The following is a 19,527-nucleotide window of genomic DNA, read 5'->3' on the forward strand; positions in this document are numbered from 1 at the left end:
GAGGCAGCCACAGGTAAATTAGGTGGCCTTGATGGCATTCCGGTTCTTCAGGGGTGTGGCCTGGCCCAGGTTTTCATCTTGTTGTTATATCCTGTATAGTATATGGTATGTCTTCTGTCTTGTGAGTGTCAAGTATCACATAATAAAAAAATATTTGCTAGCACTTTGCAGTCAGAAATATTTGTAAGACAAAATGTATTGTGTGGCCTCTGTGTGCCTCAGTTTCTCTTTGTGGTTTAGCAGGCCCCCCTCAGCTGAAGGCAGGAGACCACCACCCTGCCTCAGCCTGCATCTCAGCCAGGCCTCCTGGTACCCCGGCCAGACTTCCTCCCTGTGCTTAGCAGGGCTGTAACGCCAGTGTCCAAGCTATTAACCGGGACCATATTAAGCCCAAGAAGACCAGTGTGTGGAACCCCAGTAAAAACTGTAACAGACACATTTGATCTACAGCAGTCCCCCCTTATCCATGGGGATACTTTTCAAGATCCCTAGGCGATGCCCAAAACCAAACCCTATATATTATGTGTTTTTTCCTCTACATACATACCTATGATAAAGTTTAATTTATAAATCATATACAGTAAGAAATTAACAATAATAACTAATAAAATAGAACAATTATAACAATATACTGTAATAAGTTATGTAAATTAGTCCCTCAAAATATCAAAAATTTTTAAATCTTTTGAATTGTTCATTGCTGAAATTTCCCATTGAACATTTCCAGACCGTGATTGACCATGGATAACTGAAACTGCGGAAAGCAAGCCGGCGGGTGAGGGGGAATACTGCGCCCGCCCCTTCCTGAGAACTGCAGGCCTTTGTGAGTATCTTGGCTGAACAAGACTCCAGGACACAAGGTCAGTCCAGAGTCCACAATCTCCTGGGCCCACTGAGCCATGGAAGTCTGCCACATGCCCACCACTCCTTTCTTCACACAGGTAGTTAGATGGGACAGACCAAGACAAAGGGCCTGGCTTTCCCTGAGCGTGGCCTTTCCTGTTACAGAAGAAGTTCGGCTCTTTCTGCTCCACAGAAGCCTGGCCAGGGATAGGATATTTATAACCTTTGCTACATTGAAATGACCTTCAGAAATCCTTAATTCATTCAGGGCTGACTCACCTTTAACTTGGTTCCTGGGTACTGTTTCATTTTAACCTCACACTTCCACTGCCCTAAAATTAGAATTTTTACCCCCATTTTACAGATAAACAAATTGATATTTTGAAGACACTTCCCAAAGCCCAAAGTCCCACAGCTATGAAACTGCACATATGAGTTTCACACCAAAGCCTCTTTAGGCCCAGAGCCTACCCTCTTTCTGGAATACCAGGCTGCCTCCCAGTACAGAGGCCAGAAGTTCAAATCTGGACCTTCTGGGGAATCACAGAATGAGGGACCAAAAATGCTGTCCCAGGGAGTGGAGACCAGCTGAGCCTGGGCATGAGCTTGCTTGGGAAGGAGCCAGATTCATTGGCCAACAACCAACAGAATTATCAACTGCACTCCTGAAATATTCAGGCTCACCAGATACAAAGACTATAAAATCCTGCCCTCGAGGGGCTGACACTCTAATTCAGAAGACAAGACAGATATACTTTAAGAGGTAACTAGTGACAAGAGCCACTAGGTCTTCCCCTTGAAGCCCTCCTTACGGCAATGAGAATCCAGCTGGGCTGAAAGACTAAGCCGGTGACTGGCAGATAACCCACCTCGCATGACCCACCTTCCAGGACCTACTGTGTACCCTGCGCTAGGCTTGGTGATGTGGGTGCAAATATAATGGAGGCCTGGCCCTGCCCACAGGGGGTTCGTGGTCTAGTCAATCAAACAATATGCCCAGAAGGGATCTGAGCTGGGTCCTGGTGCTGCGGGAAGGCTGCCCAGAGGAAATGGATTCTGAACCGCCTTTTGAAGGATGAATGAGTTCACAGAGGTCATTCCAAGAGAAGGCAGGCAGGGGCAAATGCAAAGGGCTGAAGATGAGAGGTACTAGAAGAACAACACAAATGATAAAACGAGACCAACAATGGTAAAATGTATGGGCACCAGACCCTATGCTAAGTCTCACAGTAGCTCTCATTTCACAGAGCGAAAACTGAGGCTCCGAGAGGTTCAGGTCACCCAGCTATTAAAGGCAGAACCATCTAGACCCAGGATGGATGCCCCTGAAAGCCCCTGCTTTTACCCAGACAAGTGAAAGCAGGTCGCAGGGTGAGGACGTGGGGGTGGGAGCTGAGCTGGGTGGAGAGTCAGGAAGGGGCCAGATCGGCAGGCCCGCATGGACCACGCTAAGGAGTGGAGCAACCCCGTCAGAGCCCCTGGCTGGACGCTCTTTTGATTGGGCCATTGAAAAACTGACAAAACCCACCAAACCTGGAGGAAGACCTTCTGAGACAGAGAATGAATGAGACAAGGTCCCAGTTTAACAAAAAGAGACTTGAGTTAAGAGGTGACAACAGATTTCAAAGGAGTCAAAGTGTTGCTAATGTAGAAGGCATTCAACCTACTAAGGAAAGAACGTAGTAAAGAAGGCGAAGATGGAGAAGGCAAGCCCTCTTCCAGATTCTCTGCCAGTCAGACCCTGGGGGCCTGCCTCCCATCCAAGCCCCCAAGCCTGGCAGGAACAGTAAATGAGGGGTCATCCACCCTGTGTCCAGTGTTTAGAAGTTTCATGTCAGGTTAACAAACTGTTAAATATAATACATTGTATCCAACTCAGTGAACTAGACACTTATCATTTATGTACCTTCCTGTGTGTAGACTTCAGTAATAAGTAAAAAAAGAAATTCTATCATCTTATCTTGGTCAAACACCTTATTCACCACCTGGAAGGGAAGGACTTGCAGAGTTTTGTACTAAAAAAGTGCTCTGGGAGAGCCAGCCCCCAGCCTCCAGTCTGCTCCCTGATCCATCCCATAGTGGACTCTCCCTGGAACTCCAAGCCCCAGCCACAGACCCTGAAACAGCCTCCCCATGACCCTCTCAGCCCTAGGGGCAGCCGCCTTAGCAGCACTGCGAGCCCGCATGCGCACGCGCGCGCGCACACACACACACACACACACACACACACACACAGAGGTAAACCCCAGGCAGAGGTTTGCACAGCCCAGAAGTCGGCTCACAGCCATTTAGACAAGACACTTAAGGGACCTGAGTACCCAGACCATGGTTGAGGTGGGCTCTTGGTGGGTACAACCTGTTGGACCCCAGACTCCTTGCCCTGTAGGGAGGGGCTAAATGGAAGGGCCTGAGGCAGGACCTCCTTTGCCCTGGTCTAAAGGCAGTTCTGTGAGCCACAGCACTTGTAAAAAGATGTACAGAAGCTGACAAGAGATAAACAGAAGAGGAACAGGGTGGTTAAAGGTGTGCAGAAGGCTGGGTTACCAGGGAGGGATTATTTCAGAAAAAGGAAGATCCAGTGAGAAATGCACCTCAGGCCTTGAGCGCAAGCTGAAAACCTACAGTGCTATTCATGCCCACAGGAGACCAAATAAGAAAATCCAAGCTTGGACTAAGTCAGGAAAGACTGCAGTCAGACCTAAGGAAGAACTTCCTGACTGTTGAGATGTGATGGAAATGAAAGGGATGAGAGGCCTGGCAGGCCTGTCTTCAGCAGTTTGGGACATGGTCGGAGTGCTGGGGTCTTCCAGCTGTGGAGTCTTGGGCAATAATGTGACTCTCCTGAGGCCTCCGTTTCCTCACCCATAGAATGAGGATAACAAGGGTACCTGCTTCCTGAGGCCTTTGGGAGGATGAGCTGACGTGTGTGCTATGTTTCCTCAGTATGCACCATAGGCTGGCAGTTAACTCCTGCCTCCTAGCTCCTTACTTGGGCTCCAGGAGCCTTGATTTTTTTCCCACAGATAAAATGGGGATGAAGATGCCAATCTTAAGGGGGCTATTTAGCTTCAAGGACAGGGCCAGGGTCACAGATTCCATCCTTACTGACAGCGGAAGAAGACTCCAGAATCTCTCCTGCAGAAGTGTCAGTTAAGATGGAGACCCACTGGGTCTGTGATTAGGGATTCTCTTTTCTGGAGTCAAGGGGCTCGGTGGGGTGGCCTCCAGAGGTGACAAGGGCAAAAGCAGAGAGGAGGTGAGAAGGAAGTCAGAGCTGAGAAGACACCTGGGCTTTCTCACTGGCCACTCTCCTCTGTCCCCTGTCCCCCTCTGTGGCTCCATTGGCGAATGGGGGTCGGCACCTCCCAGGCCAAGCCAGTGCCCCTCTGGGGCTTTGTTAATGGGAAGGGCCTGGCTGGCAGTGACGACCCTGGTGCTCATCTTGAGTGACTGTGGACCCAGCCTCCCTCTACTCTACCTTCCCTTCTGTGCCCCAACTGCAGTGACAGCAGTTCCCCATGATAGTTGCTTGAGGGGTGGTTGGTGGGCAGGGGGTAGGAACAGTCCAGATGGAGAGACAGGGTTGATGCTACCAGGGCGCTCTGCCACCTGCAGAATGGCAGTAATAGTGTTGGCTGGCTTCCAGGTCAAGGGAAGGTGGGAGGGGCCTGAAGTGGAGGGAGCGGGGAAGAGCATTATCATTGGCCAAAACCAAGAGTTTCCCGCCTAACCAGGTGGTGGCGCAGTGGATAGAGCAATGGACTGGGATGCGGAAGACCCAGGTTCAGGACCTCGAGTTGCCAGCTTGAGCGCGGGCTCATCTGGTTTGAGCAAAGCTCACCAGCTTGGTCCCAAGGTCGCTGGCTCAAGCAAGGGGTTACTCGGTCTGCTGAAGGCCCGTGGTCAAGGCACATATGAGAAAGCAATCAATGAACAACTAAGGTGTCACAACGAAAACTGATGATTGATGCTTCTCATCTCTCTCCGTTCCTGTCTGTCTGTCCCTATCTATCCCTCTCTCTGACTCTCTCTCTATCTCTGTAAAAAAAAACAAACTAAATAAATTCACTCTTAAAAAAAAAAAGAGTTTCCTAAGGGGAAAATTATGTACCAACTTCAAGTTAGAATGAAGCAGATCACGGAAAAGAGAAGAGACAAGGCTTTCTGTAGACTTGTAGAAAAGCTGACCACAAAGAATCAGAGAGGAACGGATCAGAGTTCTTGCAACCCAAAACTATCTAGTCAGGGCCAACTCCCCAAGACAGCAAGGTTTTTTTTTAAATTCATGTGTGCCTTGCTTTTTCCAGACAGGATTTGAAGTGGCTGATGGCAAATATTCAGTCCAAACACAAATATTTATTGAGCATCTGCATGTACTTTTCAGGCACAGAGAACACAGCAATGTGCAAGACAGTGCCTGCCCTCAAGAAGCTTCTACAAAACACCTGGAATTAAATAACAAAATGAAATAGGAAATCAGGATCAAAGTGAAGGAGAGGCCAAATATACCAACTCAAAGTCAATACAGGAGCAAGGATTGAGCTTCAAGCTTGACTCTGGGTTTCCTAACAGCCAGGAAACTTTATCTAAAGGGAGAAACCATGTAGTTCCTCAGGGAGAACTAAAGCTAAATATTTAACTGTAAAGGTCAAGTAAAAACTCACTTCTATCAGAGGTACTAACACAAGAATTGGTTTTGGCAAGAAAGAAGATTCTGTCCAATCACTTTCTAATATGTGTATGATGGAGACCAAATAAATGCCAAGGAGCAAAAAGGACTAAATAGAATGATAAATCTTATAGCTGGAAGTAACCTGAAGGGTCGTTGACTCTACATCCCTCCTGTTTTACAGGTGAGAAAATGGAGGCCCAGGAAGCAGTGATTTGTCTAAAGCCACCCCTCTGCCCTGCAAAAAAAAAAAAAAAAGGTCACCTGGCCACTACTGCCAGCCAGCCTTGTACTATCTCAGTCTGAGGACATGTGGATAGTTTGCCAGTGACCTGTACATGTTCCCACATCAGAGCCCTCCCAGAGATTCAGCAATAGTATCAATAAACCCAAGGCAGCAACTGTCAAGTTGAAGGTCAAATGTAACCATGCCTCAAAGCCATCCTTTGAAAAACAAGGTAGAACAAGTAAATTCTTGCCCCAAATAAGTCTACTTTTGAGCCTGAATGGTGGTAGAAGGAAAAGCTTTGGGTCCAGCCAGACATAGATTCAGAGAACAGGTGGCAGGACCTGAGCCCTCATCTGAGTTGGGTTCTATATTACGATGTGTGAATAGGGACCAGAGACACTGTCAACAAACGTACTGACCTACTCCTGGGGAAATAAGCCCTGCCAAGTGGAATTTTTAAACTAAAGACTTGGACAGACACCTAAGTGCAGTGTGAGCTGGTGAACACAGGGGAGAAATAGTACATAGATAGGATACATTTGCAAATGAAGATGGGACGGAGAAATGGAGACCATGGAGACAAGGCTCACCTCAGCCTCACAGCGGAGGCTGTTAGCCACGTGTGACCCAAGCCAAGTGGGGCCTAAGCCGAGCAGCCACCTTTCTTTATTTTTATTTTATGTATTGATTTTAGAGAGAGAGGAGGACAGAGAGAGAGAGAGAGAGACAGGAACATAGATCTGTCTCTGTATGTGCCCTGACCAGGGATCAAACCAGCAACCTCTGCGCTTCCAGATGATGCTCTAACCAACCGAGCTATCCGGCCAGGGCAGCCACCTTTCAAAGTCAGCAGAAGCAATGTGCTCTGAGCCTCAGGTCACACCAGGGGAGGTTTTTAGTCTTCTGCTCATTCAGTCTGTTCATGACACTTTCATGATTCATATATGAAACTAACATACTCAGAAACCACTTTTGTTTGACATGCAACAGAGTTGTGTTCTGTTACTGACCCTACTGTATGCTGGCCTCTGGGAGAGAGGCCACAAGGCAACTAAAGCTCAGCCTCTCCTTTGGTGGGGGGCATTTAATAGTCTAGCAGAGGAAAATAAGACACTCAAAGTCCATAGTAGAAGGCTGTCCCATGGGGGAGAAAAGGAGGGAATGATGGCATCTTTCCTGGGAGGGCAGTGGTTTGGGAATCTAGGTGGGCTTCCCAAAGGAAGAGAATTTTGACCTAGGTGTTGAAGGCAAAATAGAATTTCAGTAATTGAGTGTGAGGAGGGGATAAAAAGGGTGGTAAAGTATTTCTTTTCTTTTTTTTTAATATTGGGGAGTTGGCCCTGACACACACACACACACACACACACACACACACACACACACACACACACATATACACACACATACTCCTACCCTCTTTTTTTAAGGGAGTCAGAGAGATAGACTCCCACATGCGCCCCAACCGGAATCCACCTGGAAAGGCCACTAGGGGGCGATGCTCTGCCATTCTGGGGCCGTTGCTTTGTTACTCAGCAACTGAACTATTTTAGCACCTGAGGCAAAGCCATGGAGCCATCCTCAGCACCTGGGGTCAACTTGCTTCAACCAAGCCATGGCTGTGGGAGGAGAAGGAGAGGAAGAGAGCGAAGGGGTAGAAGGTAGGGGTAGAGGAGCAGATGGTTGCCTCTCCTATGTGCCCTGAATGGGAATTGAACCCAGGACATCCATATGCCAGGCCAATGCTCAAGTATTTCAATGAACAGGCACAGAGAGATGTTAGGGGACTCACAGAGGGATTATGAAATGTACAACTGACAGGTGGGTAGAGGCCAATCCTAGGGAACCTTGGGACCAGACAAGAAGTAGGGAGCCACAGGAAGTTTTAGAGCAGGGGAGAGATATCCTGAGAAGGCCAGGTTAGGAAGACAGTGCTGAGGAGCTGGACAGGCGGCAGGACATCGGTTCACTGCACTGCCACAGCCCCTATTTGCATTCTTAATGGGCCCTGCAAGGAGATTGGTTTCCTTAGCTAGCCCAGCTGGCTCTGGCAGATAAGTGGGACTCAGTGCCCAGGGGCAGTTTACACAGAAGGCCCAGGCAGACCTGGGTGCCGGGCCCTGCTGCACCCATCCCCCTCTCCACCCCAACACACACACACACACACACACACACACTCCTACCCTCAGCCCTCCTAACCTCCACCCACATCTCCCACCATTGTGTTCCTGCACAGAAATCCTACTCTGTGGCTAAGCTCCGGTCAGGCCTGTGATCTCTGTACTAGGTTCGGCGGACTTCCAAGCCCCATGCCCTGAGCTGTGCACTTGGATTTGCCTGTGCCTGCTTGGCCTCAAACCTCTGCTCCCTCCCCTGGACACTCCCCATTGTGCCTCACGACCCCACAGGAAGGAGCTGAGAATGCCCATCTGTGCCCCATTCCTTCCTCCTTTCCTGGAAATACCAACTCCTCAAGAGCCCGATGGGTCTGTTCTGAGTGTGCTCTGACAGGGGCTGGCTCTTGCCCCTCATTCTGGTAGGACCAGCAATGAATGATATTAACTTCTCAGGGAAGAACAGGATGCTTCTCAAAAGGCTTGCATAAGGGTTTCTCCTTCTGAAGGTCTTAACAGCCCTGCAGGTAGGCAGGGCAAGTGGTTGTTATTATCATCACCCATTTTGCAGATGAGCAAATAGAGGCTTGGGGAAGATAGAGACTCATCCATGATCTCACAGCTGTTTGATGTCAAGATTTGCCTTTAGCATTCCCACCCTATGCTGAGGCAGCTCTTGGTGACCCTCCCTCCTCAGCCACCACCACCAGGCACAGATGGTCCTAACAGCTGGGTAACCAGAAGCCAGGATTGAGATTTCAGAGCTGGAAGCCCAAGGCGAGCGCTGTGTCCAACTTCCCTCTTTGTTGAGACCCACAACAGTGAAGAGACTTGCCTAATGTCACACCATCACTAGTGACAGAGCCAGGTCTCAGGTCCCCTAATGCCCTGCCCAGAAGCCTCCCACCACCCCACACTACCCGCTCTTGTCTCTGAGCAAACTTTCTTAGCTCCATCGTTCCCCTAGAGATGTATGGGTGTGCCTGACATTTCTGGAATTCACTCCACACACATAATGAGGCCATTTTGAGAAGGCCCGCCTCAGGGGGAACCAGAGAGCTGTCTAGTGTCCCCATCCTGACCCCTGCCAACTCCTCCCGGCTGTACACGCCAATCTGCAAACAGATAAATAGATTCTCTGGGCCTGGGCTTTCCTACCCCCTACCCCACCTACCCCCTACCCCACACACACCTTCCTAGCCTCAAGAACTAAGGGAGGAGTTTCAGGGTTTCAAAAGAAGCTACCTGAGAACTAAGAAGCGGGGGGGGGGGGGGGAGCTGGCTGCCACATGGGTCAGAGGGATCCAGATGTCACTACAGTAGATAACTGAACGGAACGGGGCTTCTCGTCAACAGCGCAGAAGTGACTTTGACTTTAGCAGTTGAATTGTGGTGACTCCCTGAGACATTAGTTTACTATGAGAATAGGAAAGTTTTTCTCCCTTGGATACAGAACGGACCCTGCCTGGAGATGAAGCCATGTGCCCACGTGCCACAGGTTGACTGACAACAAAGACTTGACTTTCGACCTCTTAGCACAGAGCTTGGTCCCCAGCACTCAGCCTATGGCTCACTGAGAACCAAACAACAGAAGAACAGCACACTTGAAGGAAGGACCCAGAAGCACCAGTTGGATAGGGCACTAGAGGGAAAGCATAGGATTGCCACCCTCAGGAAGATTCTAGAAACTTTCTGCTAGGTGGGTTAGCTATTCACCTTGCCAGAAGCAGGAGTGGTCTTTCCAGGAGGGCTGGTGTCCCAGCACCCTCTGCAACCCGGGCTCCCCTGGAGGTGTCCCAGGAGACAGGACTCCGGTCTCTTCCCTTTTTCTCTACCCTCAGAAGCCCTTCCTGCTGTCCTGACCTAGTCTCTCACTGAAAACAGGGAATTTCCTCTCCTGCATCAGGAGAAAGAAGGATCCTGCTTGAAGCTGAGGCAGCTATGGGGACAGGGCCTGGAGGGGGAGGGCTTAGAAGTGGGTCCCCTGCTGCCGCCCCACTCATACATTCACCCCCCAAAGAATGTAATTAAGCAGCAGGCCTCTGCCAGGAGCCGAGCTTTCTGCCTTCCGTCTATAAATCACCTTCTGATTCATCTCTCAGCTCCTGGAGGAGCAACTTCTGCTCGGGCTGCTCCAGGCGGCCCCGGTGCCACTCCTCCCTCCCATGAGCCTGCCTCCCCCGCCTCCCCCCCTGCCGGCAGAGGTGGCTCCAGGTCCCAGTTGGAAATGGCAGTGGGCTGCAGAGCCTGGTAAACCTTGCCCGGAAAGAGGGTTAGGGGAGACTCCAGAGCCCTCCTTCCCTTCCATTCCCTTCGCCTTCCTGGGCAGGTAAAGTGCTGAGTTCAGGGTAGCCTGGCCCTAGCTCCCTCAAGCTAGGAATAAAGCTACAGGCTCACAGTCACCAGTGCCAAGTATAATGAGGCAAGCTGGCTCTAGGGTAAGGAGAAAACTGAGCTAGGTGGGGCCAATCTGGGAGAGCTTCTTGGAAGAGGCACGTTTAGATCCAGGACTTAAAGGAATCGCAATAGCTTGCAGAGAGGGGAAATAACATTATATAGTATGTCCTGTGTGCCAGGCATTATTCTATGAGTTTTGTATGTATTCATTCATTTAAGTCTTCACAACTACCCTTTGAGGTAGAAACAGTCATTATTCCCATTTTACAGATAGGGTAACTGAGGCTGAGAGGTTAACTTGCCCTAGGTTACCCAAGTAAGCCAGATGTGAACCTGGAAATGCTCCAGAGGAATATGAGGTATGGAGGTGCGAGTGGGCTAGGTGGGGACGGAGGTCAGGTGGGGCCGCAGAGATAAAGGGTGGGTGCCTAGGCCCGGCTCTGAACATCTGACTGGGCCTGGCATGGGTGGGGGAGACAGGTACACTGGGATGGCGGCACTGGGGCCACATGAAACTCCGAGCTTCACAGCAATGAACTGGGTCCCTGTCATAGTCCTGTGGATCCCAGAGGTAGAAGGGGTAGCTCAGTGTGGTCAAGGAAAAGGGAGTCCGGGACATGAAGTACAGAGAAGGAAAGAACTCATCCCAGGTCAGTGGGTGGTTAGCTCAGACCTCAGACACAGGTCTGTCCAGTCCTGGCTCTAAGCACTTCAGAGCATGCAAGATAACGTGAACACATCGATGTCTTATCACCATGGCCTTAACCTTTGAAGGAGGTATACCTCCTCTCCCACCTAGGGACAGTGGGTAAGGAATGTCTTTTCCTCCTGTAGCTTTAGAGAATTCCGTGGCTCACAGCAGGGTGGGTAGAAAACACCAGAAGACCTGGTCCTTCTCGATGCCTGGGGTTCACCCCATTCTGAGGCCAGAAAGGTCTTCCTTTATCCCACTCTCCCCAGAAGGCTCTGTTAGCTGCATTCTCCTCTGAAAAGATTCACCTCTCCTTCCCCAACCCAAGGCTCTTTGCCTCTTGCCCAGGCCTAGGAGAGACCTATTCAAAGTCTGGAGAAAGCCCCAGGGACATATTGCCCTTTGCCCACCTTGTTTTCATATCACCTTTTCAATTCTACATCTGCCCAAGTACCATAGAGGCTTATTAGCATTAAGAGCTGGAGTGAGGAGGATGGGAGACACTTGCTCGGCTGAGTCTATTCATTGGGGATTTCCACCTAGAGCCCTCTCTGTCTTCCTCAGTGACTGAACATGCACCCAGATGCCGGAGCTGTGTGTGCTGGTGGGATCTGGCGGGTTTGCCACCAGGAAGGCTGCTGGGAGGGAGGAGCAAGTGCCCGCTAAAGGACTGGGTGCCATGGTCTAGCTCCTGACTTTTTAGACCTTCCCCACAAATGTCTTCCCATTGGGTAGTCACTTCACACCTGAGGTCCTCAGCATCCCTGGGGGAGAAAGGGGAGATGCTCAAGACCAGACCCCACCCATGGCTCACCTCTGAGCTCCAGAGCTGTTGACAAAATGCTATGAAATTCTAGGAGAACTTTCCCTGACAGCTGCCCCTTCCCCCATGCCTTCCCCACACATGAAAGCAGATTCTTCCAAGAACATAACTCAGCCCCAGGCTCCTGGTATTATTATAATGTTTGACCTGTTTTTTCTTTTTTAAAGCAAATGTGGTCCCATTATAAGAATACAAACAAATCAGCCACTACTTTGCTTCCTTTGGACACCAAGCTCCACCCATAATGGGCGTGGGGTGGTCAGGAGGGTTGTTAATTCATTTCCAAGAGACCTGGGTTCGTTTCCCTGCCACATTCCCCCAGGGAAAGGCCTGCCCTGGAAGGGAGACCACCCGCTTAAAGCCTGGCCATCCGATCTGGTATCTGCCCATCTGTCTGTCTGTCTGTCTGTCTGTGGAATCAACAGCCTCCAGCCAGCTCAGCTCCTCTGCAGCCCCAGCCCCAGCCCAGCCCCAGCCCCAGCCCCAGCCCCAGCCCCAGCCTAGCCCTAGCCCCAGCCCCAGCCCCATCCTCTACCCAGCCCCAGCCCTAGCTAGCCCCATCCTCTACCCCAGCCCCAGCCCTAGCTAGCCCCATCCTCTACCCCAGCCCCAGCCCTAGCTAGCCCCATCCTCTACCCCAGCCCCAGCCCTAGCTAACCCCATCCTCTACCCCAGCCCCAGCCCTAGCTAACCCCATCCTCTACCCCAGCCCCAGCCCTAGCTAGCCCCATCCTCTACCCCAGCCCCAGCCCTAGCTAGCCCCATCCTCTACCCCAGCCCCAGCCTAGCCCCAGCCCCAGCCCTAGCCCTAGCTAGCCCCATCCTCTACCCCAACCCCAGCCCAGCCCCAGCCCCAGCCCCATCCTCTACCCCAGCCCCAGTCCAGCCCCAGCCCCAGCCTCAGCCCAGCCCCAGCCCCAGCCAGCCCCAGCCCCAGCCAACCCCAGCCCCAACCCCAGCCCAGCCCCAGCCCCAGCCAGCTGTAATTCCTGCCTGTTACAAGTGTTAACACCTGGCCCCGGGCCTTCCTCCCCCGCAGTCTCCAGGTGCCTCCCTGGGCCCAGCCCACTGACCCCCATGGGGTTTGACTGAACATGTTCACAAGCTTCTGAAAGGTGGGTGGAAGTGGGAGTGGGGGGAGGAGGCAGCAGGACACCTGACAGATGGGGAAACTGAGGCAGGGCTTAGGGCAAGTGCTTGAGTGGAGGAATGGGTCTCAGGATGGTGAAAAGATAATTCAGGTGTATTTTCCAGCTCACTGCCCTTGACGTCTGCCAAACATGCCCCCACCCATCCCTAGCTATGAGGCAGGGCAGGCTGGTGATCTGGTGATCCCTGGGTGAAAGGGGAGGAAACAGAGGCCTAGGTGGGTGGGTCACACAGCCTCCAGACCCCCAGCATAGGCCCCTTCAATCTGGGCCTCTGCCTCTGGAATGTAATAGGGCACTAGGCTGGGCCCTAATAAGATAGTTCATTTTTCCACCAAGAAGGAGAAGAAAGACAAGTTCCTCTACCAGGCACTAACTGCGACTGACAAAGAAGAATTATAGAAATCAGCGCTTGCTGGCACTTCTTCCTGTCCCAGCTCTGCCACTACTTGGCTGCAGGGCCCTGGAGCACATCTCCTTCCGTGAGCCTCTCTGTCTGAGGCAGCCTCTGGCTCTACCTTCTGGTAGACCCTCTCTCAGGGTTGGGGCCTGCAGTGCAGAATGCACGATTGGGGGTGCCTTCCTGGGGCGGGGGGTGGCACAGCTAGAAACCCCAGCTAAATGATTTTCCCTGTAAATCCCTCCTGGGGAATGTGTGAGCTGGGTGGGCCAAAGTGGGCAGCATGATGGGCTCAGATGCTAAAAGGCCTGGAATTTGACTGCCCGGGGGCAGAGGGGGAACAGGAATCTGCAACCCATCCACTTTACTGTCCCTGTCCCAGCCTGGGCCCTGGCTCTGGCCCCAACCTTGAGAAGGTGACTCACCCTCTCTCCCAGCTCCAAGACCAGAGACAGTCAGCCTAAGAGGGAAGAGCTGCGGCCCACAGGCCTCAGGTAGGCAGGATAAGCTGGTGCCACGGAAGGCTGTGCACCCCACACCCCACAGCCCACACCACCCAGCCCAGATCCCAGGTCAGCTGTGCCCTTGCAGCTTTCTCGTTAGACCTTTGTCCTCTGCTAAACTGTCCCTCTAGGACCATGAATGCCCACCCAGTCTCAAGATGTCACTCACACCCATAGGTTATACATGTGCAAACATATCTATAGCCACAGGCCCAGCCGTGGTCACTGGCACTGGAAGACTGGGCCCTAGGCAGACCTAGACACAACCCTCACACTTATACTCAAAAAGCATCGTCAAGTCATGGCCATGAGCACTGATATCCATGCACAAAGACATTGTGGGGCTTTCCCCTGACACTATTATGAAGGCATGTACACACATGCACACACACACACACATACATATAACACTCACATGCCCAGTCATGAACACAGTCATGCACTGTCACAAGCAGACACAGATACTGACCTTGACATGGGCATAGATACTTCTAGATTCTCTCTCTCTCTCTCTCTCTCTCTCTCTCTCACACACACACACACACACACACACATCAAAGAATCGGCCACTTGCTGACACTTATGCAGACACAGCAGCACACCCTGTCTGTCACTGGCCGTGGATCCCCCAGGCACATCTCACATGAGTTCACATCCACGGTCACCCAGTTGCAGGCACAGACATTCCTCCACACAGAAACACACGAGTGTACAGATGACTCCCCTTAGGGTCATAGACCTGGAACACACACACGTACATAAACAGAAGTCTCTGCTCAGACAAAGCAGCATCCCTGTCCCTCAGCCCCCAAACAGTCTATGTGTCCAGCATAACGTTATTAGGGCCAATGTTCTAGCTTTTTAGGTTTTCCCAAAATCTTTTTATTGGGTGGTTCCTACCTAGGTGCTCCCAATACACCGTTACACACTAGACCCCTCCCTCCCCCAGACTGCCCGGGGAAGTGCCTCTTCCACCCAGTTCACAGGGCAGTGGAACCCGGTCTCTGGCTCATCCATGCAGCCTGTGGGGCTCCACACCTTCCTACCCTCCCCCTGGCCAGGGTCCCTGCGAGGGCAGAGAACAGCAGGGTCTTAGCAGGGTGGAAAAGGGGCCAGGAAGGGCCACAAAGGCAGGACTGGATTCCACAGTGGCCCGCTCTGCAACCAGCAAAGCCTCGAGCCCAGAATCCCCAGCTGTCCGAGCCACCCCCACAGACTTCTTTATGTTCAGGAGGCCTCAGACCAGTCCAGTGCCCAGGGAAGACGGGCTGGGCGGAAGAAAGACTTCCCCCTTGGGTGTCTGTCCTGGGAGCAACTCCCAGCACCTTCTAAACAGAGGTCCTTAGCCATGCCCTGTGCCTGCCCCCATCTCAGCTCCAGAAACATCCAGAAACAAATGCTACCACCTCTGAACAACTAGTGGCAGGCTCGGGGTGTGAACCCCAATCGCCTAGCTCTGCTCCCTCTCTCCGAGGCTGGAGAGGGGATGGCAAGACAGGGAAAGGGGGACACACACACAGGTGGCACCACACTCCGGTGGTTCTCCTCTCTGACTTTCACCTCCGGGGCCACAGCCCCTCTGCTTCTACACAGACGCTAAATTCTTCCTCCTCACCTCCCACCCCCAGGCCCAGGCTGTCCTATGTCCAGGAGGGGAAGATTCTTTAATTAAAGTTTTCCGGAATGCAGGGGGCTGGAGACCGAGGAGAGGCGGGTGTAATTTAGAGAACTGGTTTCAGTGTGTCCTTCCCCTCTGGCCTCTGGGACCTGCTTGGAGGGGGGGGCATGAGGCCGCTTGGAAAACAAGGGGACTCCCTGGAACTGGGGCTCCCAAAGGGCTGTTTATTCCTTGGTGGGCTTCCCTGTAAATGCACACACTCCCCCAAAACACCACGCCTGGTTTCCCAGCCTTATTTACTAAAAATGTCTTTTGTATCCGCATTTCTCGGGGATGGAATTCTCCTTTCCCTCTCTCCCTTTCTCCTCGGTCCTTGGTTTTCCAAAAGGAACGAATTTAACATGGAGAATTGGGTTTTTTGGTCAAAGAACAAACCCACCCCCTCCAGAACAACTACATTTTCAAAGAGCCCCCCTTTTGCAGGATGGACAAGCAAGAAATGAATAAAATCCGAATTCAATGGCATCTCGGATCAGCAAATACCACATTCACTTCTGAGGCTCAAGATGAATCTAGAGCAGAGTGGGGAGAGTCTGACGAAATCCCCCTCCACTCCCCGGCCCCTGGGGTCCGAAAAATGAAGGCAAAACGGGGTTCCTGTGGGGAAAGATCTTGATGGAGGCGCCGGCAGAGGCGGGGGTGGCAAGGAAAGAGCAGGATGATTTTGCCCATGAAGACCCCAAAATGGAGAAGAGGAGTGGCTGGGCCCCAGGGACAGCGCTGGATTTCCAGCAACCTAACTGCAAGCAAATGGAGGGCCTTCGGGACCCCCAGATTGGAATGGGTGGAGGGCTAGGTTCTGAGAACAAGAGACCCTTCTGAGACGGGGAAAGTCCTCCAGCCTCTGCAGCGAGTAGCAGGGAAAATGGTGATTTATCAGAGAAGCCAGAGTTGGATTCTGAAGGCGACACCAGCAGAAAATCCAAGAGGGGTGGGCGGGTGGGGGTCTGGAAGGAGGCAAGGAGAAAGGAGCCCCAGCCCCCCGGAGCCCACCCCCCGCCGGCCCCCCACCTCCCCGGGGCTCGGCGAGGAAATCGGGCCGCGGGCAGACAAGAGGCGAGTCTTACCACCAAATTGGGTAGCCGGCGAGGACCCTGGTGCCACAGAGCAGGAGGCCGAGGAGCAGCCCGAGCAGGTGGGGCTCCATTAGAAGCGGCGCCGAGGAGGAAGTTTGCCCCCGACCATGAAGAGGGGGAGCGACGCCCCCAATAGTTGGAACAAAGTCCACTTGAGATTGGAAATGACTTTCGGGCTTGTCAGGAGCGCACCTCGCCGCAGCCGCCCCCCTGCGCGCCCAGCGCGGAGCAGCCGGGTCTGAGGATGTCAGCGAGCAGCCAATCAGCGCCCGCGGCCTAAGGTGAGAGATGAGTCTGTAGTTCAGCCTGTCAATCACGCGCCCCGCCCGCCCGGCCCGAGTCGGGCTCGCGGAAGGGCATCGCCCCGCAAACTTGGGCAAAGCCCGCGCCCCGGCGCCGGGAGCACTCGGGGGGCGCGGCCCGCGGGCCCCTCGGCCGGCCCGGGCCGCCGCGGCGCCCCGCCAGCCGGGGTGAGGGAGCCGGGGCGCTGACGGGGGCGTTCACGTGGGCCGGGCCGGCGTGGGCAGGCGCGGGTGGCGCCTTTTCTCTCAGAGACCCGGACACCTCGGGACCTGGGCTCCTGAGGAATCGACAGTAAAAAAAGCACAGAGATGTTTCCAGAAGCCTCAGCCCGAGGGTCGCGGCGGGGTTTGGGAAACGCAGCCCCTCCACGCCGCCAGCCTCCCGAGCCCGCGAGCCGACGGCCACTCCGCCCGGCCGCGGGGGGTCGCCTCCCGGGTGTCCGCGAGGCGCGCGGGAGGGTCCGCCGAGGCTCGAAGGGCTGGCTGCGGGCGGCGCCGGGGGACAGAGCCGAGTGTCATTTGAGTCTTTTGTCAGGGATCAGATCGGTATCGGGACCTCCTGCTGCCTTTGCATTTCCTGCAACTGACACCGGCGGCCAGTTGCATTTCCTCCTCCAGAGCCAGGTCACTTTCCCTCCTCGAGGGGTCCAGGCCCGGCCTCCAGCTCGGGTCAGAAGTACGACCCGCAGTCCCACGGGGACCTGTGGACGAACTGTTTTGGGGCGCGTGGAACGCGGACGCCGCGCGGTTCCCTGGAGCCCCTGCTGCCCTCGGGCACTCCCCACCCGACTCTCCGGCCTGAAGCCCGGGGCTCCAACCTGGGGCTTGGGGATAACGCCCCTTTCCCTGTGTGGTCACCCATGCACCCAAACACCCCACCCCTCACCACAGGCAAAACGTCCTTCCAAGCCCGGCGGGTTCTTTCTGTTCTCGCCCTCTGAACTCAGAGAATTAGGTCTCAGCCCTGAGTGGTGCTGAGATAGAGGAAGGACAGACCTTGGGGGGACTTCCCCCTGTCACCTGGGCAGTCTACTCCCCAAAGCCCTTCCCTGGCCACCCCAGGCCCTCAGAGGCACTTGGGGGCCTGGAGCAGCCATGGGCCTGGAGTGAAGAAAGCAAAACCAGTGCGAGGGGGGCAGGGGCCACCGCTTAGGGAAGCGCCGCAGAAGGGGCAGCCCCACATCCTGCTGAGGCCTGGAACGCGAGCTTTCCACCAGGTGGGGGGCACGATTGGGGAAGTTCATGCCAGGGGGCCAGAAATGTCTGGCCTTTGATCTGGGCCACCCATGCCCACAGCTCAAACCCGCTGGCCCTGCACACCCTGAGAGCCCTCTCCGCACAGGGCTGCTGCGGGCGCGGGGCGCTCGGGGAACTGGCCCCGGGCACCAAGGGTCGGGAGAGCCGTCTGGGCTTGTCACGGCTTCTGCCGCGTTCCTAGCCCGACTGGAGGGGGTGGGGTGGGGGAGAGATGAAAGAGAAGAGGGAAGGAAAGAAACGGGAGAGACAGTGCAGGCGAGAGAGAGAGAGAGAGAGAGAGAGAGAGAGAGAGAGATACTGGCTGAGAGACAGAGGGAAGCTGGAAACAGAGAAAGAGCAAAGAGGAAGGGGAAACTGGCAGAGGGAGCCCAAGGAGAAAGAAGGGGAAAAGAGGGAAGGGGAGAAGCCAAAAAGAGGAAGGATGAGCAAAAGGAAAAGTGCTAACCTGCCCAGGGACAGTGGATGGGGTGGAGGCTGTGAAGATGCCCTCATGGTGGGCTGACTCCCGGTTCATTGTTTCTGATTCACCTGGAAAGGAGGTCATGGTGGATTTGCCATTCCCCCTAACTGCAGAGCCCCCGGGTCCCAGCTCCAGAGGTAGAAAGCTCTCCACACTCACTGCCTTGCTAGGTCCCACCAGGATTTCTGTCTTACCCAGCAGAGGCTCTCTGCTGGTTTTCAGATCAGAGGCACCTGCTGCAGCTAAAATCCTGCCTGCCAGTGTGTGTGTGTGTGGGGGGGGGGCACCAGAGCCCCATAGTCATCTTTCTAAGAGCCAGCAAGTCGCCACTATGGATCCAGTGTGGCTGGGAAGTGGGAGCTGGACTAAATGACCTCTTAGGGTCACTCTAGACCCCAAGATTCTACAGGTGCGAGCCCTGGGCATTGGAGGCAAAAGATTTCTGAGGCTTCAGCTGGTGTGGTGATTGGCCAAGATGTGCCCAGCCGGTAGCCCTGGGCCGTGTAGGTAAAGACTGGTCATGCCCTGAAAGGGCACACATATCTGATGCCTCTTCCAGGCAGCCTGGGAACCCTGGGAGTCCTGGGTCATGAGCACTGAGAAGGGAACAGAAAGGAGGCTGGGAAACAAGTGGGTGGGAGGGGGTAATCCAGACGTGTGCTGGCCGCACAGCCTGAGAGGAGGTGTGGGAACTTGTGTGTGGCCCCACATGGCCCCTGAAGAATGGCAGCAAGTGCGGGGATTTCCCCCCCACTTGAAAGCTCCCCAGAGGAGGGGATTCCTGATCCCTTTCTCCTCCCCTGCCAGGTGTCCTTCCTTCAACACAGGCTTAATTTCCTTCCTCCTGCCTGCCCAGCGCTGCCGGTTGGAACACAGGAATTGGTCCTTGCAGGGAGGGGGAGGGCACCCCCCCCCCGCGTGCCACGTGTCACAAACGTAA

The 19,527-nt window shown here is 53.8% G+C and overlaps 1 protein-coding gene across 1 annotated transcript in view; it reads right to left on the reverse strand.

Moving 5' to 3' along the window:
* Positions 1 to 16,745, reverse strand: part of WNT3 (Wnt family member 3) — a 51,129-nt gene extending 34,384 nt beyond the window's left edge. Inside the window, exon 1 of the mRNA XM_066366229.1 lies at positions 16,560 to 16,745. Coding sequence (XP_066222326.1) covers positions 16,560 to 16,639 — 80 coding nt within the window. The 5' untranslated portion in view covers positions 16,640 to 16,745. The remainder of the gene's footprint in view (positions 1 to 16,559) is intronic.
* Positions 16,746 to 19,527: the final 2,782 nt, after the last annotated feature.

Source organism: Saccopteryx leptura, chromosome 2 (assembly GCF_036850995.1).
Source record: "Saccopteryx leptura isolate mSacLep1 chromosome 2, mSacLep1_pri_phased_curated, whole genome shotgun sequence".
NCBI lineage: Eukaryota > Metazoa > Chordata > Mammalia > Chiroptera > Emballonuridae > Saccopteryx > Saccopteryx leptura.